The 24,981-nt window shown below is 37.7% G+C and overlaps 1 protein-coding gene across 5 annotated transcripts; it reads right to left on the reverse strand.

Moving 5' to 3' along the window:
• Positions 1-1,386: 1,386 nt before the first annotated feature.
• Positions 1,387-24,452, reverse strand: LOC123773629 (golgin subfamily A member 3). 5 transcript variants are annotated; one of them, XM_045767442.2, is made up of 20 exons: positions 24,412-24,452; positions 23,271-23,367; positions 21,813-21,939; positions 20,361-21,081; positions 16,625-16,726; positions 15,922-16,078; positions 14,182-14,327; positions 13,482-13,646; positions 13,170-13,280; positions 10,828-10,941; positions 10,368-10,488; positions 9,748-9,881; positions 8,889-9,015; positions 7,048-7,194; positions 5,793-6,008; positions 4,642-4,771; positions 3,571-3,767; positions 3,032-3,184; positions 2,178-2,258; positions 1,387-1,604 (listed from the first exon to the last, which is right to left on the reverse strand). In XM_045767442.2, exons 2-20 carry the CDS (start codon positions 23,337-23,339, stop codon positions 1,497-1,499), a joined length of 3,126 nt encoding a protein of 1,041 aa, XP_045623398.2. In that variant the 5' UTR covers positions 23,340-23,367; positions 24,412-24,452; the 3' UTR covers positions 1,387-1,496. The 5 variants fall into 5 exon arrangements, with proteins under 5 accessions (XP_045623398.2, XP_045623397.2, XP_045623395.2 ...); XM_045767441.2 differs by lacking the exon at positions 24,412-24,452 and adding an exon at positions 24,293-24,405 and having other exon boundaries at positions 16,625-16,723; XM_045767439.2 differs by lacking the exon at positions 24,412-24,452 and adding an exon at positions 24,293-24,405.
• Between the last annotated feature and the right edge of the window lie 529 nt (positions 24,453-24,981).

Below are 24,981 nucleotides of genomic sequence, written 5' to 3' on the forward strand. Positions count from 1 at the left end.
TAAGTTATGGAAAAATATTTTTTGGCTTAAACTCTTATGCAAGCACATTTATTCATTGAAAGTAATTAACAATAAAAATGTTAGAAAACACACGATACAGCCAAGAGTTTACCATATTAAACTAGAAAAAGTACTAATTCTTACTCCAAATAGCAACATAAAATCCCAATGCATCAAACAGTGACTCTATTGTATTTTTAAAAATACAAATCTTCACCCTCTCAAAATCTAAATACACAGGAAGTCGTGGCACTCGACACTACAATAATGCCGCACTTAGCATCTCCACCCCAAGGTTAGACGTCTGGATGGGGGAATGAACCCACCCAAGGTAAACTGTGGTGTACTGTAGTATCATATGCCCTTAAACATACAAATGAACCCCTCGAATCCTCTATTTCTGCCCATACACTGAACACAAGGGACATACCTAGTCATGTGGGTGGGTGGTGCTTGTGTGTGGACAGCACGGGTGCATGTAGGTGGTATGGGTGCACACGGGCAGTATAGGTGCGTGTGGACGGTATGGATGCATAGGGATGGTATTGGTGTGTGTGGATGACAAAATTATGAAAAATTAACACTAAAGCCATTGGTTATCAATTCTATTCTTTGCAAAGTCATCCTTTTCTCTATTTCCATTTCCATAAAACACCTGCCAGTTGGTAGCCACAAACATACAATACTTTATAAATATTTCTGCATTCATAAAGGACAAAAATGAGAGGCAGCATTACCTTTCAATTTTTCATAAAGACATCAATGAGTGTTGTACAGTATCACGAAAAGGTTTGTTAAGTGCCAAAATACTCCACCATTAGGTTATGCCCGTCAATTTCAATAGGAAACTTTTATAATCGTACACAAATGTTTGAAAGTAAAAATATCTGACTGAAATGAGACAGTCTTAGGACATGGAATAGAAACTTGCAGAAAAATAAATTAAGCCTAATAAAACCACTAGGTACAGTATCTCTACTGGATGTACCTTAATGTTTTGGATCGTGGATTAACCAGAGGCATGCAGTTTAGAATTATCCTCATGGTAGTGACTTATCTAACCTATAGCAATTGTAATCTTTTCCTTAGTCACAAATAATAACCGAAAAGAAATTTGACATTTGTATAAATATATATGACTATGAAGTACTTTAGCATATGTCCCTTGTTTTATATATGTTACACATTGGACATTATTTCTAACACTTATATATTTAAAACTGTATTTTTCATTCCACAAACCCACTGACACTTGCGTTTATAAGGTTTCTCATTCAAGTACTGTACAGTATTTTGAGTTTCCTCTTTATTTGTGTTTCATATAAAATTGTGTTACTACAAAAATACAAAATTGTCTTTTTACTTTTCAGTTTAGTACCCTCCTCATTTGTTAAGCAAAATGTATAAATAAAGTAAAAACAATTTAGGCACCGAGTATCTCTTCTGCAACTAACTACCCATAATGGATGATAAACAGGTAGTCTTGATTCCTGAGTTCATGTTTTCATGTTGATACTTATAAGTGGTTTTTCAGCACTTTCTTGAGGATCAAAAGTTTGCTGCAGAGCAGTAGTACAGTCAAGCAGTGAACCAAACTCCTGGTGCTGAAATGAAACAAAAATTTATACACAGTACCCTTGTATTTTGAGTCATTATACATTATTGCTTTAACAACGTATTTCAAGCCAAGCCTTGGGGAGATGCACTAGGTCCCTGAAACCACAGTTTCATAATTGAAGTTGAGACCAGAACCTGGGTCATTCTATGAGACTATGAAAGCTTGGTATCGGAGATCAACTCAAAATTATGTAAAACCCCACCAGAAAGTATAAACATAACAAAACCAGTCTAGGAAAACTTGAGGAAAACTAGGTACCCTGAGGTAACATGGGAAACAATTGTTACTGGAGGACAAACACTAATTGTAATGCATCTGGCTGCCACCAGGTGGCAACCTAGGGCACAATGTCAGCCACACCCATATGCCAGTAAGGTACACACACACACAAGCAGTAAGAAAATACAGCAAAGAACTCGAGTATCCCTACTAGGAATATACGAGATTGATAACTCGGTACTTTATTGTTACTTTATTTTTGAGGAAAATAAAGGTAAATAGTATTTTATTTTCTCAAAAACATTTTGAAAATATAAATATTTGTAATATGGCTCCAAACCTTAATTCCATGCACTGTGTCGGTGAGTCGTCTCTCGTGGCGTTCATGTTCCAGGGTGTATTGTACATGGTCCAACTTTGTCTGTAAAAAGAAAGTTCACTAAATCTCTTTAACCTAACAATGCATTAACCAATGTCTGTAAGGTCACTCAATGTAACAAATTATTTTATACAGTATTTAAGTCAAGTTAAAACTTTTAAAATTGTTCCAAGATTAGAATTATGCTTTCTAACCATTCTCATCTTGCTGTGCTATATATATGGACATAGGAACGTTTCCATGTATAGGAAACCATACATTCCTATGTATGTATGGTCATTTGTATACATAGTGTTGGGGGAGTTCTTTAGCTGTTTCAGTCTGCAGTTATAGGAAATAGCCAGCTATAGTTCATTTTGTCTCCCTGACTTTCTAGGTGCCTTTCCTGGTGGTAGCATATAAAATGATATATGGCACTGCTCCCTGCGCCTCGGTGAGGAGACCGGGTCCTGGCTCTGGGTCTCCGGTAGGCCCCAGAACTCTGTGACTGATGGCAACTTTTAGACATTGCACACATCAGAGATGATAGCTATAGGGACCACAGGGGGCTTCCCCCAGAAATGAAAAAGTGGTAAAATTTGCATCAGGAAGTATAGAATATACTTAAATACAAAATTAACGTAAGAGGTTTCAGCATTATTGCCACATAATCAAAGTAATGCAAGACGTATTGGGCAATATTATCCTGCAAAATTCTGTAGTACAGATTTAAAAGCATAGGAATGCTTTGTAGAAAATAAATTTTAATAGGAATTTAGCTAATGTGCCAAACACATTAACAATTCTTGAATATCCTTCCACATAATTTTCTGCACCTGTAACTGTAAGCATTTTTCTCTTAGGCGTGCTGCAGACAATCGTTCTTCCCGAGCTTCTTGTCGTGCCCTTCGTGCAGATTCTTGTGCTTCTGATGTTTCCTGTTTACTCATTTTGGTTGCAAGTAGTTCATTATTCAGGGTTTGGTTCTCCTGCAACATACACAAAAAGTCCTCATTTAATGTTTAGTGTGAAGCAAATAACATCATTAACACAGAAACCAATGTCTTCAAGGAGTTTCCAAGGGTCAGCTTTAAGTGATCTGGGATTATTGCTCTATAATAATAATAACAATTATTATTTATAAGACATATAATGGGTTAATTACAGGGGTTACTTAGTTTTACCTTGTATGTAAATCAACAGATGCAAATCTTCAACAGTTTAATGATCCTTGGAGTTAGGAATATGGCCATAGTTTTAAGGACCTTTTGGATAACATTAACTGTATTTGAAAATATGTAATAATTCAAATGATAGAGAATTAATGGTATTTTGTACAAAAAGAATACATATACATTAATAATACAAGTCTAACCAGTGCTAGAGATGACATTTCCTCTTGAAGCCAATGTGAAGAGTGATCAAGGGAGTCGAGATGGCTTGTTCGGTCCTGTAGTAGGCGGCCAACTTCTGTTGTTATATTGCCTATGGCTGCACTCACTTCAAGGCCAGACAGTAATGATTCCAACTGATCCTCTAAAAAGTTTATTTTACCACTTAGCGCCTCAAGCTCTGTAAAATTGTTGGCGCATGTTATGTATTAATCATTCGCATTATATATACACTACCTGTAGTTATATTCCACTGTGAAATTAAATTTCTATTTGCTGTAATAGCTAAAAGAAATTTAGACCAAATGAAACTTTTAATAAGTCTATTATGAAAAAGTTATTGCAGGATCACTTATGCAAGCCTAGTAAAAATCGTAAGTGCCAAGTTGAGTTCGAACGGTGGAGCCCAAATATAGTAACTGATATGTCCCCTTTTGAAACCCCAACCCATACCTGAACAACAGACATACAGGAACATGCAAATAAGTAATTCACGAGTCCATGAAAATGAGCCAAGAACACCATGAAACCAACCTGTGTCTTTTCTATCTTGAATATTAAATAGCCAGATAGAAGAAACATGCATAGCTAGTTCCCCCTTCAAAGAACAGAAAAGTTCACAAAATACATACAAAAGCTGGAAGCTGAAAATTGTGATATCCGGCAACAATACAGTACTTATCTGCCAGAGTAAGCAACTTGGCAATCAATGTGTAAATAACATACTTAAGAGAAAGGATCCAACAAAGTACTCACCTACACACCACAGATTTCACCACAGAAACCTACACACCACAGATTCCTATATCACACTTTAGCTGGATGGTACAATCGTGGACTCCCTAGTATTAATATGACTGCATGGATGTGTGAAGAGTTCCCCATGGCACAGGTATATTGAATGTCACCCTACCTGACTGCATGCTTCCATACTACATGCACAGCAGAATCTTACCTCAGAGGTTAACCAAGTTCGGAAGCTCCGAAGATAAATATTAGTTTTACTGTTTTATTGCTGTATGAGAGATTATTGTGAAGTTTATAGAATTGTGTACCTTGATTTTTTGTTGTGATCTGAGTAGAGAGGGAATGCTGAAGGTTATGGAGAGCTGCATCCTTCTCACGCAAAAGTGTGTGAAGTTGCTCTTCTCTGGCTTGGCCCTCTCCAACTTCTTTCATTATACACTAAAACAAAAAATATTATTTGAGGAAAAATTTAGTTATGTGTGAATTGAAAAGCTTCTTTCTGAGCAGAATTCTTAAATGTTTCCAAAGGCAGACTCTGGCCTTGTAAAATTGGACAGAATCAGGAGAGTCGGGGCAGGATGACTTTCTCCATTGACACATTGATGACCTTTTCAAATTGTCCCAATTGGGTATATATACTGGTGCTAAGGAAACACTGGAAAAATGCTCAGTCCAGCCTGGAGTAACTTGTAAAAAATTCACCTATAAGCACACTTCAAAGCCATTCCAAGCCCTAGTTGGCATCACAAGGATTGCCAAGATGCAGTCTCACTAACCAGTTTGCTCATCTCATAACCACAAGTCAACTGAACAGCAAAAATAAATTTTAAAGCAAAAAGGCAAGTCACTTTGTTTAATTCGTGTCTCTTGCCTGCGCATCCAACATAGAGACTAGTCAGGAGGAATGTGAGAGCACTTGAGGCAGGAAACCTAGTGTTGTGTAAGGGCTGGTAATAGGTAGTGGCCAATTGGGCCTAACTGGAAGTTAACGAGTGCTACTGTGATGCCAAACATTACTTAAAAGCACTCCTGAGTGAACCTTTAGAGTTCACTCCAGTTCAGAGTTCAGCCCTCCTTCCAGAAAAACTTGAATTTTTTTAAAATCTCCAACCCTCTGGGGCTGGGATGAGGTGGGTTTTTATCTGTTTAATCATCAGATAAAATATTGTATCATACTTTATCTAATGAAGCATAAGTTTCAATTTAAATATAAATGACTAAGATGACCCATACTAAAGCAATTTTTTTTTAACCTGCCTGGGGTTTTAAACTAAGAAACCTGGCTTCGGTGAGTGAGTGGGTTGGCATCATGCCAACCCTGCATACAGCATTTGAAAAAAAAAGAGGAAATTAAAATAATTTTCTGAATTATTTTTACTGGTTACAATAAATACATTCCTACATGTTTACATATAAAATGAAAACTTATAAGAATGGCTTCAGGTTTCATTAGACTTGCCTGTACTTGCTGATCAACACGGTCACTCCCTTCGATTGTAGGAAGAGTACTGTGGCAGCTTCCACACTCTGAGTCGGCATCTTTTTCCCATGCTGATCCTCCTGTGCTATGAAGACTACTGCTGCTCTTAATGCTGTCGAAGCTCCTAATGCTATCACTGCTGTTGTTTCGTCGTCTACGATTCTGACTCCATATACGCTCTTGGAGATCTCTTACCTATTAAAAAATATTTATAATAACAATGTTTTTCTCTTTGCATCATAAAGAATCTCCCTAAAGCATTTAAAATTCCTTCACATGTTAGAGAAATCTGAAAAAGCTATTTATAAGTACAGGCTGTATTGTATTTAAATCCCATTTAAAAGTTAAATATTTTCATTTAGTGTATTATAATGTTTAAAGATTTGCTCTCCTGGTTTGGCTATGACATAAATTAAGAAACTGCCATTGATTTTTATTGAGAGAATGTGCAGAGAGAACCAAGACTGACTTAGCAACAACAGAAGTGATGCAGTAGATAGAAAAAAAAAAAACAAGCTTCAAGTTACATGAAAAATATCATTCTGAGTACAGTATATAATTTAGCTATGAATGATCTGCTAAAACTGAAATGGCCCCTTTGCTTAGGTGGTGAAGGGGAAGATATTGCTTACTCATACAAGTCAGTTAATGAGAATAAAACACTGCTCAGTGGTGAATATTAGTATGAGGTTCACGAGGGGGAGTGTATCAACAATTAAACTGGTCAGAAGTATTCTTGAGTGTAGAAGATACATGAAAATTTTGGAAAGGATTATAGCAAAAGTTGTCAGAGTTACAGGTAGCCTATCAATGCAAGAAAGTGTAACCGATTACAGGCAAGCCTCGCTTAACAAATATTATATGTTACCCAAAAAGTGTGCACCGCACAAATACTGTACTGGGTATTTAATATCGACTCAATTTAAAAGTCGAGGTCCCAGGTCCCCAATTTTCCACTCTTCAACTTACTAAGCAAGAGAAATACACATTTAACAATTTTAATAATATAATATAATTTTGTTTTTTAATGTGTGAATGAATAAACGAGTGGCAAGTATTGTGTCGGTAGAATTGTGATTCAGCAAAAAGCTGTCTTTCCCTTCCCTTTCCCCAGAACCAAGCCACATAAAACAGACCAGCAAGGCAGGTTAACAGACAGGAATATAGGCAGGCCGGCCAACACAGAGGTAGGCAATTAGGCAGAAAAATTAACATTTCACACCAAATTACAAACCTTTTTCTGCAAACTATTTTTTTCATCAAATAAAGCTGTGGATCGATGTTTTTCCATTTGTAATTCTGTCCGCAACTGTAGGATGGCCAGGTCTAAAGACCGTATTCGGCCTTCCAGTTCACATCGCGCTGCTGAACCAACATCAATCTGGAATGCATTTACTGTATATTTAAATAGTACAAACCTTTAATGGCTTTATTGGCTGATCCCATCAGAGTATTACTCTGGCTACATGTAGGAATGTTCTTCAGCCTCGTTTACACTTCGTGACATAGTCGTCTACCACACACTCAAGACTTGGTGGTACGCCCACACACTTCCACACACAAGTCAGCACAGTACAATACCCTTTGGGTCTTAGTTTTAGGTCTTATACTTGTCCCTCGATAGAATTCTTGATGAATAGGATACTTTTGATATCATTCGACTTGTGCGTTTCTGTTCTCGTATTGGCATTCTTGGTGATATTTAGCGCCCTCTGATTATTTTGCACTTTGATGGTGCTACATAGCCTTCCCGGTTTGGTGCCTCTTTTGATAATTACTTACTTTAGGTCTTATATAAAAAGAAAGACTTCAATTTAAGAAACAAATGACCTATATACACCTTTAACCCATATGTTTTTTTAACTGTATTTACCTCTCCATTCCCTTTCTCCTTAGAATTTTGCCCTTCCTTTTTTTTTCAAGCTTCATTTCTTCATAATATAAGCAGCATTCCTTATATTTTCTTGGGCATAATATTCACCCTTCTCACGTGACCCAAAGCTTTCCTCAATTGTTTTAATTTGCTTGTTAGTAGATTGTTATACATTCATTGACTTATTTAAGCAGTATGCATAACAATAATTCTGTGGTAAACTTTCAGAAAATTTATACAAACTCATTTATTTATCTCAAAAATTTATAAACTCTCACTTCTCAATATAATATAAATCTCAGCATTACACAGAAATCACAATAGCGTGATACATCAAATGAACAAATCCACAAGGGCCGTGATGATGGTACAGATAATTTACATGGGGGAATTGTGTAAAACGCCGGTTTGTGTGTCGGAGAGACTGGGGGATCCATGTGAGAGCAGTAGCAATCCCGGTTGCAATTCTTTTAATCATGTCATGGCGCAATCAACTAAGGCGCATTTGGGATCATCCTGGATGTAAGTTCGAACCCTCATCACGGCACATTTCGATTTGTTCTCTCAACATACTTGTACATCTTTACGACACTAACTATTTCAATACACTCTAGAAATCCCTCTAATGTGTAAACATTCATTTCAGTATCACATGAAATTTCTCTTCGCATACATTAACAATTTAATCCTATACAAATTTTTGTCCAGACGTTAATGTTAAGTCTGAAAAGGAATTATACAATCAAGTAGTCTTGTCTATAAAGTCCATTCACAACCAAAATGTCCCAGGGTTAAGTCCCAGACAGGGCAAGAAGTTTGGATACATTTCGAAACATCTGATGCCTCTATTCACCTAGCAGTAAATAGGCACTCGGGAATTAGGCAACTGTGTTAGGTTGCATTCTGGGAAAGGATAGTTTTTGGCCTAGAGCCTAAGGCATCTTCGATAAACCCTACAGGTTACTATACCCAACAAAGGTCATTCTGCAGGTCATTCTAAGCTGGATAGTTTTATCTTTGGTATTTTCCTTATCCCTGGTATGAATTGGCAGGAACATCTGAAAAGATCCTCGATGCACCAGAGAATAAATATCAACCTGACTTGGTTGTGTCTGCTCTTGCTCATGGAGAAGCAGACATTGCCTATAGTATCAACTGAGTGGAATAACTTATAGATACCACTTATTTATTCATCAACTAACTTTGTCTCGAAGCGCTTTCTCTGAGTCAATGTGCTCCAGTTTAAGATTGCTGATAGATGACTTTAACTCAGAAACTTCTTTGATTAGCTTTTCTTGCTGTTCGTGTTCTGCAGCCAATTCACTCTCCCTGTAAAAATATAAATGCATAATTAGAGACAATGTATCAAGTAATATTATCTGGTACAGCATATTTCTGGCATCTATCACCAGCAGCATCTTTGCTTCATAAGACCAGGTGTACAGTGCTCACTGTAAATTTTCCTATACCTGTTCTATATTGTATGGTATATGCAAATATAATCAGTTCCTCTTACAAACCCAGCCACTATGTTTTGTTGTTTTCACAAGATTGTACATTGTAATATGGCAAATAATTTTCTTCCTTAGAATCCTCTTCCTGAGCTTCCAAATATTTCATTGGTCTGTAGTTTTCTTTTGAGATTTTTCTACCTTTCTTTAAAATGGGGAGATATTTGTATAATTATTATATTTCTGTTTAGGTGGACATTTTCTTGGCCTAGAGATTTTCTGGACATAATTTTCAGTGATAGACAGAGCTCGTTGGCCAGTTCCTTTACAATATTGAATTGCATTCCAGTCACAGCATTGATGGAACCATGAGTTCACATTGTAATGGGAGATCAGGAGCTGAACTACATCTAACTAAAAATTATTTTGTGGTATTACTGTTGGAAGACACCAATAAGCTATAGGAACCAAAGGTAACATTGGTATTTGAACATTGACTCAAATTGTATTTTACTATATGATAAATGACTGCAATTTACTATACAATTGACACATTGTATTGACTGCATTTTAGGGATAAAAATAATACATCACTCAAAATAATACTCACAGTTCAGCCATCCTGCGAGTAAGATTGCTCTTTTGAGAAGTGATAGAATCAAGCTGTCTGCGTAATTGGTCCTCTTCATCTTGCTGGCGCCTTATTGTAGATCTCAATCCTTCAATAAGCAAATTGTTCTCCTCCTGAAGATTTGTTAATGAAACTATTTAAGGTTTGTGTAGAGCACATATTTTGGTCATGTCTACCATTTAACTTAGTTCAAAAATCAAAACCAAATGTTAAGCAATTTCATCTAAGATTATAGTTGATCATATTGAACAAATTAACAAAACTAATATTTGAAAGGCAAAAGATTCCTCTGGAATATTTTGTAAGTATTATTGCTTGGTGAGGAAGCAAGATTGACAGACAGACTAACCATGTACTGTACTGAATTTGACTTCCGTAACCCTTGATGCTTAACACATTCTGTAACCCTCGCCCCACTTAACACATTCAACTCTTCCCTACCATGTTTTAATAGCCACCCTTGTAAACAATATTTAATATCCATATTAAGGTATGAAATATTATATTATACAATAATTAGATATACATATAGATTAGATTTATATAATTAGATTTATATATAGATTTAAAACAAAATCTGTCTTATGACTGTTACTCACATCCACAAAATTAATTTGTTTTGTCTGAAGACTCAATTTATTCTTTAATTCAACCACAGTTGATTCCAGTGATTGATTCACTGTAACAGCATCTTGGAATTTGTGTTCCAAATTACTCACTCTAAAATTAAGAAGGGCCATGTTAATAAATGTAGTACAGTATTACGTATATGAAATGCTCTTTTCTGAAGCCCCATAGCCAAGAGCCAACAGTCCACTATGGGTGAACAAGGACTTAGCCAGCCTCCTTAATGCATGCCACAGGCATTGTTACCTCTCCCAGCACCGAGGAAGATGGACCAGCCACTTAAATGGATCTAAAGTGGAACAACCCACAAGACAAAGACAAAGAAAACAGTATTCTATATATACAGGAAATTATATTTATAACAGATAAGTAGAGCCTATTTGTGTATGTATGCTTATTAATTCTTTTATGTGACAGATAATAGCTACATACCTGGAGTCTGCATCACGCTGAAGATCAGACAGCTTGTGCTGAAGTTGTATTATAAGGGCACCATTTTCTATTGCCAGCTTCTTCGATGCTTCACTGATCTTCATTTTCTCCAGCCTATAAATGATTATCAAGAAAATGATTATAAGTCATGAGTTGAAATGCCTGTTTCTGCTTCCCAAAGCTTGTGCTCTAGTAAAGCCAAGCATTGACAAGTGCATCAGGCCTCTCAAACTCACATTGCCAGGACCAGAATCTGACTCTTTATAAGGGAAAGGCAGTTTGAGATTCAGAGATAGACACAAAACTGAGAAAACCCCATAAAAAAGATGGGCAAAACAACATAAACTACTGCCTGAAATAATGAGTCCTGAGGTAAACACGTTAAACGATTGTTGTCTCAGACAAACAAATAACAGCCAAGGTCACCTGGGATCCCAGACAGCCAACCACATCTCTCAATCGTCTGGTGTACACAAGGTGTATAGCCCTGCTGATATCTTATAAGCTACCGGTGTGTTACATTCTTTCATAATTGTGTTTAGGTCCATCCATAATGCATGCAGTTTTTTTTTTTTTTTTGCTCCAGCTGTATACCAGGAATTATCTTCCCTGGTAGCTGGCTTACATTTTCCCTGTCCCACCAGTATCTACTCCAAGAAGTTTAGGTTCCAACCCTGCATATTGGCTCCTGACTCATCGTGTCACCAGGTAGTGCTTGGCACTTGCTCTTAACAGCAAGAGCAAGTTTCTACGGAGTTTCAAGAGTTTCTGTTTCTAGCGAGATGATGTAATGAGCTGTACAGTTGTGTGTGTATGTAGCTCCTGGCCCTGATTCCTGTGTGTTTAATTCTTGTACTTTGGCTGGGTGGCCTGAGATTTGTGGCCTAATGTGTTCTCTTCTGGCTGCCTCATTATCCTGTTGTTTGATCTGGCAGCTGGGAATATCATGGGACAGTTTGTTTACACCAGTGTCATGCTCATGGGGTCTTCTTGGATATACCTTTGGGGTTGGGATTTTCTCAGGGCATTTATTTGGCCCTTTTTATCTTGCTACTGTGCATTTTGGTATTACATCCAGGTCAGGTTTTTCTGTTTAACTACACCACAACTTTAGGAAAGGTACCCCAGTAACATCCTCCAACATCTTGATTACCATTCATCGTATGCATAAGTAACAAGATTTGAAAGAAACACTGCTAGCAATTGGCTGTTACTCTTTTAATGTTGATGAAAACACTATGGTACTTCCAGCAGCAGGATAACATCAATCGTGATGTCTGCACATATTCTGCTAAAAGATCTGACAAAAGTAAAAACCCTACGATCTGCTTCTGCCATTGAGAGCCCTATTCATTCCACACAGAAGCAGAGCCTGCATTCCTGTTTCAGAGAATGATGAATGTTGCCACTGGCATCAACATGAATCTTAATGTTCATGTCTTCCAAACTGTGTGTGTACCCTCCTGCATTGTTGGAAATCATGAAGTCTTCCGAGGAAGTTTTAGCACCTCGTGCAATAATCAAATACACTGACACTTTATACATGGAAGAAGCTAAAGAAATTCAGTACACAGACAAGTATACATTGAATGGTGGATCTCTCTTACATCGAGTTTTGTGGTGTGAATATGAAACATGTGAGAAAAATTGCACACTCCTATGCTGATTTCACTCTGAAAACTTGTGGAAAAGCTATTATTATTTTTGATGGCTACAGCAGCTCTCCTATGATCAAGGACATAGTCCACAACTGATGCAGCACCAAGACATGCAGAAATATTAATTTTCCTCCAGGCATAGTTTGTTGGCCAGAAGGAACACTTCTTGACAAATTAAAACAAACAAGCAATGATTTTCCTTATAGATGAGACATTGAGGAAGCTTGTGTTTACTGTGCACAGCACAAATGGGAATGCTGATAGGGAGAGTGTTCATGCTGCAGTTTCCTCACCATAAAATGCAACTACAGTACAAAAGTAATAGGGGGAAGAAACCAACTTGCCAATTCTCCTTTTGTACCATGCCTAGGGCAATGTTTTAAATTTGTACTATCACAGTGATACAAGGTGGAGCCCATCTCCCAATCCTGTGTATGATAGCCTCAGCATTCAGTAAGTGTTGGGTACCGATATCTACAAGTTTCTCCTGCATTTGCATGCTTTCACAGGCTGTAATCTAGATTTGTTCTATTGGGAAGGCCTGCATACCCCTCCATTTCCATCACTAGATACATTCAAACATTACAGCATCTAAAGTGAAGTATAATACATTCAAACATCACAGTATATAAAGTGAAGTATAATACATTCAAACATTACAGCATATAAAATATGATACATTACTGAGTCTCATTTAGGTTTTCTTCTGCTTGAGCCAAACACTGCTTGAGTGAGGTGACATCTGCTTTGCTTTGCTTCTTCACCTTCAACAGTTCCAGCTCACTTGCTCTTAATCTTTCAGAAATAATAATTCACATAAATTCATTAATGCTTAAAACATAGAACATGAAATTAGCAAAACAGAATCATGTAACAATTTGTTTGTAATTTCAAGTTTGCAACTATTTTATGGAGGTTCCATTGCATACTAGTATGATTTCCCCCACATTATATTATTCATATTATATATTATACTTTATATAGAATACCACTGACCTAGTCTCTCTCTTTAATAGTGCTTCTCTGAGGAATTCTATTTCCTCATAATGACGCTTTAACTCGTCTTCCACGTTAAGATTTCGTAGGGATTTTCTGTTAAGCTCCCCTATTAGCAACGCCAGTGCTGATGCTATATCCTCTAACATTCGAGCAGTACTCCGTCTGAAATAAATGACAAGTAGTAATACTGATGTACATTGTATAAAATTAGCTGCACAAATTGCAGGTGGTCTAGAAGGGACATGTTACTTTTAACATAACCAACACCAAGTGTGCAGTTATATGTTCAAAGAGGTATTTGAACTGTATCAGTGTTGTAATTTGGCTTCCCCTATTTCCCATTTTCTATCTTAACATTTCTTGTTAGTTTGATACGTCTTTTGTACGTTATTCACTGTCTTTTATTCACTTCAACATATTTTTTGGCAAGAGCCTATAATCGCATGTTCACCCATTTAGGGTCATTAATATTTGACCCTAATGAAGAAATAATGATTATTATGTTTCTGAGGTTAAAGCTCAGTACGATATTTTTAAACATGTAATATTTGCTTTGAGAATAATCCAGTGAGAGGTCACCTGCTGCTCAAGTCTTTCAGCAGCCTTTCGCCCATGCATTGAGGCAAATAACATTGGTTATTCCAGTCTTTTTTATCATAATTTAAACTAAAATCAGCTATCAGTAATTAGTTACTACCTTCTGGGTGAAGTTACAGCCATCATATGCTTGAGACCAATAGATTCTAGCCCTGCTTCAACTTGGGCTAGGAGCTGTGAAGCGCACTGTTCCATGCTTGAAGCTTCTCTCTGCTGGTCTCCAATTATAATTTCAATTCCCTGCACCTGTAAAATTTAAGTAGGATAAATATGTAAATATTTATCAGTAATGCTTTTTAATTTCATGCTCTTAAAATATAAGTGATGGCTGGTTGAAAAATTAAATCTTTTCAAAATAACTCCTCCAGGAAATCTCATTACAGCAGAGTAAACAGAAAAAACATCTCTTGCAATTCATTTTATGCCTGAGCTAATATTGTTATTTCATAGGAATTTAAATTATATTCAGTCACACTCATTTTCAATCTGTCAGAATTGCCATTTCAAATACTATTTTAGTCCAGGTATGGAAACCCTTAAGTTGTATACCAGTTCTACTCAACACATTTTTAAACTGAAGTGTGATGATAGTGTGTCATTGTTATTTTACAGAAGTATACTTTGTTTCTTTTTATATAAGTGTGTTGTGTGTAATGAAATGCCTAATGGCACTGGCTTGCTAGGGACTCACTGGGCACATTAGATTCCTATGACCTCTCCACCCATGACAGTCTGAACACACCAAAATGCTGGAGGCAAAAAGAGGTGGTTATCAGGGTCAAAATACTGCTAACAGAATGTGACCTGGCTGCATCAAGCAGCAGTCTGCCCATCCTTGTACTAATTATGCCATGGTGGATAGCACCAGGTAATCACCAGCTGTAATTATCAATTGGTCAGTTATGATGAGTGAAGGAAAGGGCTGGGTGTTAAGGAAAAAGTCATTGTTTGACCCTAACCAAACCCTGTCTAGCTCTAGAACAAACAACTCGGCTAAGACCAAACCTGGAGGGTAAACAAACAGTTTGCCATCAAACAGGAGTTAATTGAGTGTCCCTAGTACAAACACACTTTCCTGGAGCAAAGCACCAAGGAGCTACAAGTGAAGTGGGAACATACGCGGAGGAAACTACAGCTGAAGCACAACACAAACTGTGAAAGAGAAGGCAATTCAGAAACTTGGTCACACACACACAAGAGAAGCATTCAAAATGATAAATGTATTAGCTTATCAAGTATAAAGCATGAGCCAATTGCATAGAAAAACAATGTTTCTATAGATAAAAACAATTAACTGAATCCAGTCTTGAGTTTGCTGAGGCTCCATAAGGTCCAGTGTGGAAGAAAGTGATTAACCTCAAGGCAAGAGACCAAATGTTGACATGGGTACTGCTATCTGATGAAGGTTATAGTAAGTTGGTTCAAACTGACAGTTTGTGAGAGCTCAACTTGAAAGTCACTCCGATGCCAAGTAGGGCTTGGAAAGGTTTTGAGTGTTTATAAGTATACTTTGTGGTAATTCTGGGGCTGGATTAAACTTATATATATAGGGCCTCCCAAGGACCAGTGTGCCCAAAATGGAACATTTACAAAGACCACTATTATGTCAGTTTAAAATGATGCCTTCCCATGTCATGATCAATGACCAAGGACAAGAATTATGCTTGCTTTAGGAAGAATCAGAGTGAAAAAGCTCAGAAAATAATGTAACAGAAATTAAAGAAAATTGAGTAGACACAGCTTCCAAGAGATACTGCAGTGTAATTGTATCATTTCAAAAATGTTACAGGTACAGTGCCTGTATTTGGTATATGATTAATCAGTGATATTCTTATTTTACCTGAGCTACCACCATTTGTAACTGGGCTGCTGCAGAACTCAGCTCTGTTTGCAAGCAGTTGTGTTGATCCTCATACTCTGTCAGTTCTTCTAACACATTCTCTGCAACACGAGGTGTATCAGCACCCAATTGCAGCGTTGAAACTTGTCTCAACAATCTTAAAAGTACCAACAATAAATAAGAATAAGAATAACAATAATAAAATTATTATTATTATTAAAAAACAGAAGAATACTGATTTTACACAAACATTTCTAGAGACATTGCACAAGACTGAAAACTGTAATTTCAAACGATGTAAACATCGTTGCTGGACCAAAAGCATACATTCCATGCTAATGAATTTTAGCTCATATAATAATAAATAAGGCTTGTTATGTAGATGAAAAAATGCTTTTGCAGACCATTTGGTTGCTTCTTTAGGTAATGCTCTGCTCTTTCCAAGGCTATGATTAGACAAGCCAAGCCAAGCCAGGTTGACACTTCCCAGCACAGCAGTTTTTTTTCCAAATGTCTTTGCTGGATCATGGTGAATGAACTTCCAGTCAGGAAGTACCTCACAGAATGTTCATACGTAATAACTCAAAAATATTTTGTCATTTTTATGTTATTTTGTGTTTTCCTAGTTTTAAAACAATTGAAATGTAAGGTATCCTCCCTCTCTCCCTACATTACAATCAAAGAAACTGAACAAAGTACCTACCTAATAAGTCGGCTAAGGCTACTGGTGGAGGTAAGAGCCAGACTTAGCAAACAGCTGCATTCATCATGCACCATGAGAGAGACTTCCCGCAAGTCTTGCCTGCTGAAAAAAATAATAGAAAATTGGAAGTAGGATATGTACCTGCATTTATACAAGAACATCCCTTCAGAAAAACACATAGCTGAGCTTTTATAAACAATATTTGTATTGCCTATATACAATTCTCATTACAGTATACAAAATGGTTTTAGGTACTGTAATTTAAATATGGCTTTAAGGCTATAAATTAAGTACATTATACAATTGTATAAATATAATAAAACAAATACCCGGTATACACTATAACATTTTAGATTTAATGTTTGCAAAAGTTACTCAGTACAATATTACAATTTGATGAGTTTTCATCATAGCCAATTAAAAGAGATATCCCCAAGCAGTAGTATCTCAGGACACGAAGAAAGTGGTGTAATGATTATTAGAGGTATAATGATTTCACAGTGCTATAATAAAATACAAAAGGTTTAATTTAAAGTTGTTCTGTAATGCTTCTCTGGTTCTGGTTCACCTTTGCGAGTGAACCAGATTCTGGTTCTGGCTCAGACAAGTCTAAACGGGATTCATACGACTGATATGACCTAGTATTTTTAACACAGACATGACTGTTCATTTACAATGCTATCATGTATGCATTCTCTTGTTCTCCATGGACTGGGTTAGAGATCTGGTAAACATACAATGTAAAGTTACTGAGCACTCAGCCACACAGGGTGACTGTAATGTTTTTACAATGCTAACAAGCATACATAGATTCCTGTCTGTCTTATATAGACAGGGTTAAAGAGCTGGTCTCCTAATGTTACCCAGTATGGGATGCCATCTCAATGAGAAAGCTTCAAGGAGCCACACGGGGTTCTCCCAGAAAGAGGCATTTCACTACATTTAACGCAAGGTATTTTTTTTTAAGGAAATAACATTCAATTTATGGACTTAATCAGTCATCCTAGGAATCAGTCATAAAGCAAGAGTTGGTGACCAGTTACTTACAGCTCCCATCCCAGCTGATGTACGATGACATGGTCATACAAGTCACGCTTCTAAAGCTTATAGCAAATCAATACCTCCGTACAAAAAAGGAAGGAAGATAATACCAGTCTCGTGTGAACACCATGTAGAAGCAAAACTTGAAAGAATTCATTGAGTGCCCCAACTGATAGTCACACTTCAGGTCTACCTTGCTGCTATTGGGTGCAACAAAGTCCCCTGTGATGACTAAATCACACACCAGGTGAGGAGATGACGACGTTTTGGTCCGTCCTGGACCATAATTACTGATTGTCGAAACGTTGTCATCTCATCTTCTGGTGTGTGGTTTAGTCATCATATCTTCAGCCATGTTATTGTAACTAATTGTCTGCATATCTGGAGGAGTCTCCTGGCAGCAGTCCAGCAAGTAGTGGCTCAGGGAAGAGGTCATTATTATACAAAAGCCTCACAAGTTGTAGTCATTTGCTAATTTCACCATATAATAAACCGATTTTAATTATTCTCGACTTATTCTTGAAAATATTTAGAAGCCCAGGATACACTACAAAGTTTACAGTTAACCTTCACATAAAGCCTACAACATACCAGTTTATATGTGGGCTACCCCTTAGCGACATGGGTGTGGTAAACTTCATTCAGATTTTATTGATTTTAATAAGATGTACAAGATTCACTCCAATGTTATTTAAATGTGTAAAGAATTTGGACTGTAGGCTTAACAATTTTCTCAGATTCCTCATGCCCTATGGATGAAACCCACTCATAATATCTATTCTGTAATTTTATAGACATTGTTTATTTAAATAATTTTGGTAAATAAAGTGTGGCATAGTTCACAGAAAGTTAATTATGAAAAGCAAAATAAATTCCCCTGCCCTCAAGCTTTGCAGATAAATGTAGGTGGATAATGGAAATTTATATAAGTTGTGCCAGTAACTACATAATAACAAAAATAAATTCTCCCAAAACATGCAGCAAGATAGGTATAGTTTTGTTCCCACAAACACACAAGAGATGCATGTCTTTAAGCAGCTTGTTCAGTCTATGGAATGGTCAAGTCAATATTTATTTAAGCTAAAAAACAGAAATACAATCATTCGAGAATAAAAATAAATATCTTCACTTTTCAAGCAGTTCTTTCTATCTGTTTAGCGAGTATAAAATGCCATGAGGATCCAAGCTACCTGTGATCAGCTTCAGAGGCATGTAGGGAAGAAAAACAAAATGAAATCTCCGATCATTTGACATTTAACAAACAGTTAAGTGTATGAAAACCCATTAATGATTAGACACATAATTACTACAATTTACAGACTAGTAAAGCACACACTGATTACTAAACAATACTGCATATGACTGTGTAATATATAAAGATATCTACGACACAAATCCTATATAACGTCCTTAAAAAATTGCAAATTTATTCAATTGCATTAACCTGAAATACACAGAAATGTGATAATTTAATTATTTATATGTTACCAAAATTAAAAATCACAATAGCATCACTGTATAGTCAAAAGATATATTGTGTGTGTAATGGTATAACCTACGATATGTAAAGGTATAATAAGGGCACTTTAGTATGATAGTTTCTTGACATTGGAAAACCTTAGGAGGATGGGCTAGGGCAAGCTTACGATCAGAAATCAACCCACTACCAATCTGTACCGCCGTAAACTCAAAAGGAAATCACAAACCACTCAAGTTCCCTTCAAGAAATGTTAGGAAAAAATAAATTTGGCAAACATAAAATACAATCGACTTGAGAATGGTCCAGGACGGACCACAACGTCGTCATTCCTTCACTTTCTAGTGTGTGGTTTGGTCAACATAATGTAAGAAATGTATTATCTACTTGCTATCTTATCCCACCACCCACCATCAAGTGACAGCCCAAGTCACTTGAAGCTCCAGTGATACAACCCTTTCATTTTCAAGTTGTCTGTAATAGAGGGAATACTCCCAGTGAAAAGAATTAAGGGAACACAGACACTATGGAAAACTGTAATATGGCCAAGGATTGTCACATAAAGCCTGGCAGATAGCTGACCACCCCTCTAAGATGGCCGGTCAATGACTCATTCAGTGTGGCTCCCCTGGTGTCAGTGTGGGGAGTAGTGGGCAGGTGGGTGATGCACTTGTACGTGGGTTTGTTTGATGAATTTATCGTTTCCAAATTGGGAGTTTAAGTGTTTGTGACTTCCTATCACCTTTGGGGTTGCTCATCTTAGTGGTGGATTGATCTTCAATTCCCATGTGCTTTACTATCCCATAAAAGAGGTAACATTTTGGTCCTTCCTTTTGGTGGGCCGAGACAGTTGTAGGTGCCTGGAAAACTGGATGTGGACATAGTGCCAATGCAGTAAGCTTTGAGGAAATACTTTGGAGGCTGGTCCAGAAAATTTTGAATTAAATTACTAAGCTAATCTTATTCATATTGACTGATACAAAATTACATGTTAAATTTATGAAAAAATATTCTTCATCTAAATTTGGTTGTCATCTTATTAAAGAACACTGACAACAACATATACACCTACAGTACTGTATTACTGTACTTACATATACATTAGACTACATTACACATACATTACACTACTTTAAAAACAATTAAAACTGTTTTTGTAATAAATGCACACAAAAATAAATGCTTCAATCAGAAAATTCATGCACATAAGATATTTACCTTGTCTGTTGCAGATTTTGCTTGGAGTTATCGCTTCCTAAAAAATATTTTGCTTGTGGGATAATCTGGACGTTGGAGCCGTCTGTCGAGGATTCTCGAATGGTGGAGTTGCACACTTCCTTCACATCCTTGCTCACAGGATTTTTCTCATCCCTTAAATCACTGTCATTACTTAGAGCACCAGTATGCTCTAACGATAGTTTTGGAATACTTCTCAAACTATCCCCTTCCAATTTTTCATTTTCTTGAAGAATGGAATAATCTTTAGCATCTTGATATACTTCTGATGTTTTTGATAATACAAAGTCACATAATGAAACTGATTGGCTTTCTTCTATTTCATCAACGTCATTCAGTTTTCTTCCTGATTCTTCAAACTTTGAAAGGTTTTCTATTGAATGAGTATACCTATTTGGGGCCAGTCTTGAAGTATGACAATCATCACTTTGAAAGTGTGATGAACTGGCACCTGTATTATTATTTTGCAATTGAATATGAACATCATATAGTCCTTTATTCTCACTCTTCTCATCTAAGCTGCTGTGCTCTTTTTGAGAGATTCTACTGGTGGGGTTCAAGGATTTAACTCCCACCACAGGAGCAGGGGGATGGGTTAATTTATCTGCTGCAGTAATGAAGCCCGACAGGTTGAGTTTTGCTCGTTCTAGAGCCAAAGTTTCTGCAGCATTTATTAGTTTCTGGATTTCACTGTCTCCCCCATCTGGATATTTTGATAGAATTAAAATGTTAATGTAATATAATAATAATATAGGGACAATTATAGGGCTATTTTTGCAATAACAATGAATATTACCTAATAAAATCCAGCCTGTCATCCAAAAATGCCTATACTGAAACCCATAGTTACTATGGATGGAACTACAAAATATGTACAGTACTTCCATCCATAGTAATTATGGATACAGTATAATAACCATTGTTACTTGCACCCAAAGAAAGTCAACATTTTGTACCATTCATTTTATAGACAGCCTGAGAAGGATGGCATCAAGCAAACCCAACTTATTCTAGAACTACAGTATATAATTTGGTACAGTATATATTTGTACTAAATAAGGCATCAAATTGCACGTTAGGCTTAAGACTACTTATTTAAACCTAAGTCAGGTTAACTTAGGATTTTGTTATGCCCTTTAGAATTACTGTACAATTGTACACTATATGAACTTTTATTTTTTGTGTAACAGTCTATATTTTGTACATTTCATCCATAGTAGCTATAGTTGTATCATTTTTGGAGGATCCATTGACAAAATCATAATTCTATATGCAGAATTCTATATACAAAATTTTATATATCATGTTTGAACTTTAAATTTTTTGGAAAACAAAATTTTTTAAGGTTAACAGGAAAACCAGATGTTAGTTAAAAACCATACAGTACACAAATTTTTTTATGAATAAAAAAAAATTAGATTTGGGAATTCTCACCAGGCTTGGTTCGAACAGTCGGTATATCACACGAGATTGAATCATGTAATAAGGCATCTTCACTGTTGGCATTACTGTGGCACTCTGATACACTGCCCCACCCAGTGTCACTGTCTTCCTCTCCATCCTGGCAAGTTAGTTATTATAAACTTAAAATATGGGTATGCTTCCATTGTTTTTATATGGTTATTCATAATACAGTAAATGAAAAAACAAGCCCTGCTGTATCTCAAAAAAAAAAAAAAAAGCGTTGAATGTAATAAAACGTCAATTTCTGGGTAAGCCCTAGTGTCTCCCTGAAGCTTTACACAGAGATAGTTACCATCAGCCATTGAGTTCTTAGGCCTACCAGGGGACCAGAGCCAGAACCTGCCCTGTCCCCTCACAGAGGAACAGGCAGCAGGAACATTTTGCCAATTCACTGGGAAAGCCGTCTAAAAAGTAAGCAGGTCAAAATAATCCACTGCTGGGTTCAAAAGAGGCTGAAGTCTCAAAACTCGCCTAATGAACTCCCCAAATATGTAAACAAATGATCGAATCTCTTGAAACTAGCTTCCGTTCCCATTTGGGTGGAGGAAGGGAAGGGGGCTCACCACTACCTGGGATCTGAGCAGTCAGTTCTGGAGCAGATGCACAAACAAAACCTACCCAACGACCTGAGAGGATGGGAGGGATAAAGGAGCAACTGAGGTTCACCCAGAAATTAGCATTTCATTACATTCAACACTGGTGTTCTAGGGATGGGGAGCAGAAGCCCCATGTGGCTTCCTAAGCACTTCAGGGAAGATAACTCTGGCAATGCAAGGGTAGTACTAAGGGGCACACAGGGGAAAATAACCCTGAGTACAGGCAGCTACAAGCACTCTACACACCAGGCTCCCAGCTACACTGCAATGTGTAAGAAAAGCCACCAAGGCAAAAACCCAAAACACTTGGCTGAAACAGAGGAGCCCTGCATGAAAGGTGACCCGGGAACCACAACAGCAGTCGGGTGACCCCATCTGCATTAGTGTAAGAAATGACTGCTCAAACCCTATAAGGTAGTGAGCCCCTTTCCCCCTTCCACAAACAAGTGAGGAAGGTGGGTCGAATGAACTCTCGTTAGTTTTGAGAGACTTGCCCATTGGTTTACATAGTTGGAGGAGTTAATTAGGTGGGTTTTAAGGCTTCAGTCTTTTTTTAACCCAGGAATGGTTTGCTTTGACTCGCTGATTTTCTGGATGCCTTCCCTGGTGAGATAGCGAAATGTCACTGCTCCCTGCACCTCTGTGAGGGGAACCAGGTTCTGGGCCCTGGTCTCCAGTAGGCCTAAGAACTCCACAGCTGATGTGACTTGAAAGATGGGAACCATCTCAGTCTATAGTTTCAGGGAGCCACAAGGGGCTCCCCTCACAAATGTTTTCTATATAAAGATTTATATTACATTATATTCTACCAACAGAAAGAATAAATATTTACTGCAAAATCTGATGGTATCTGCTTTGAAGCTGATAATGTTGTTCTTAAATCTGTGTAATTATTTGCCATTGCTATTGAGTTTATCAGTTGATAATTTCTGAAAAAAATAAAATAGTATTCAGTATTCCAAAATACTTTGTACAGTACTTTAATTAATAACAACCAAAGGTGCTATATTTTTTATGATTAACCAATGTTTTGTATTGGTATCACCACAAAAAAATACATGTGTAACCTCCATTGTGCAAGATATTGACTGGCCACCTCCACACTGACTGACTGGCCGACTGGCCACCTCCATACTGACCGACTGGCCGACTGGCCACCTCCATACTGACTGACTGGCCACCTCCATACTGACTGACTGGCCACCTCCACACTGACTGACTGGCCACCTCCACACTGACTGACTGGCCGACTGGTCACCTCCACACTGACTGGCCACCTCCACACTGACTGACTGGCCACCTCCATACTGACTGACTGGTCACCTCTACACTGACTGGTCACCTCCACACTGACTGGCCACCTCCACACTGACTGGCCACCTCCACACTGACTGGCCACCCCCACACTGGCTGACTGGCCACCCCCACACTGACTGGCTACCCCCACACTGACTGACTGACTGACTGGCCACCTCCACACTGACTGACTGGCCACCTTCACACTGACTGACTAGCCACCTTCACACTGACTGACTGGCCACCTTCACACTGACTGGCCACCTCCACACTGACTGACTGGCCACCTCCACACTGACTGACTGGCCACCTACACACTGACTGACTGGCCACCTTCACACTGACTGACTGGCCACCTTCACACTGACTGACTGGCCACCTTCACACTGACTGACTGGCCACCCCCACACACTGACTGGCCACCTCCACACTGACTGACTGGCCACCCCCACACACTGACTGGCCACCTCCACACTGACTGGCCACCTCCACATTGACTGGCCACCTGGTAACACCTCACCATTAATCAATATATTTCAGCAGGTCGACATGACTCACGGGTCGATAAACAGACTCATTAACGTTATTTGAAGAGAACTGTCACGGATCAGTAGAAATTTCGATAACATTTAATCGCTGAAAACAAAAACATTCCAAAACCTTTTCAAAATGTTTACATCTAATGTTGTTGTTACCAAGAAGGGAAAGTTTTGAGGGTTATGTCGCGATGTTACGTCACTCAACACATAGACAAGTCGTTCTCTATGGTTCCGGCACAACAGAATATGGAATCTTCAAGTTGTGGTTCGTTTATAATAGTAAACTTATATAAGTCCTGAAAACTTTTGAACGCGTATTTTATTTCGTTTTGTCATGGATAGGAAACCATGGTGTGTGTGTGTTCCAATGGGACACAGGTGGAAACCTAGATGAGCCACAGAGACATTAGAAAGAATTTTTTCAGTGTCAGTAGTAGTTAACAAATGGAATACATTAGGCAGTGATGTGGTGGAGGCTGACTCCATACAGTTTCAAATATAGATTTGATAAAGCCCAATAGGCTCGGGAATCTGTACACCAGTTGATTGACAGTTGAGATGCGGACCAAAGAGCCAGAGCTCAACCTCCACAGGCACAACTAGGTGAGTACACACACACACACACACACACACACAAGTTACGGGAATTAAACCTCACTTCGCTGGAAGACAGAAGAGTTAGGGGGGACATGATCACCACATTCAAGA

Source organism: Procambarus clarkii, chromosome 72 (genome assembly GCF_040958095.1).
Source record: "Procambarus clarkii isolate CNS0578487 chromosome 72, FALCON_Pclarkii_2.0, whole genome shotgun sequence".
NCBI lineage: Eukaryota > Metazoa > Arthropoda > Malacostraca > Decapoda > Cambaridae > Procambarus > Procambarus clarkii.

What these genes read in the sequence shown, in the direction of transcription:
- LOC123773629 (XM_045767439.2), bottom strand. Translation starts at nt 24,363, where the DNA reads ATGTTATCGAAATTTCTACTGATCCGTGACAGTTCTCTTCAAATAACG. An exon ending in GCTGTAACTTCACCCAGAAG is followed by an intron (nt 13,647 to 14,181) that starts GTAGTAACTAAT and finishes CATTTATTTCAG; the next exon opens with ACGGAGTACTGCTCGAATGT. An exon ending in GAAAACCTAAATGAGACTCA is followed by an intron (nt 10,942 to 13,169) that starts GTAATGTATCAT and finishes AATCATTTATAG; the next exon opens with GCTGGAGAAAATGAAGATCA.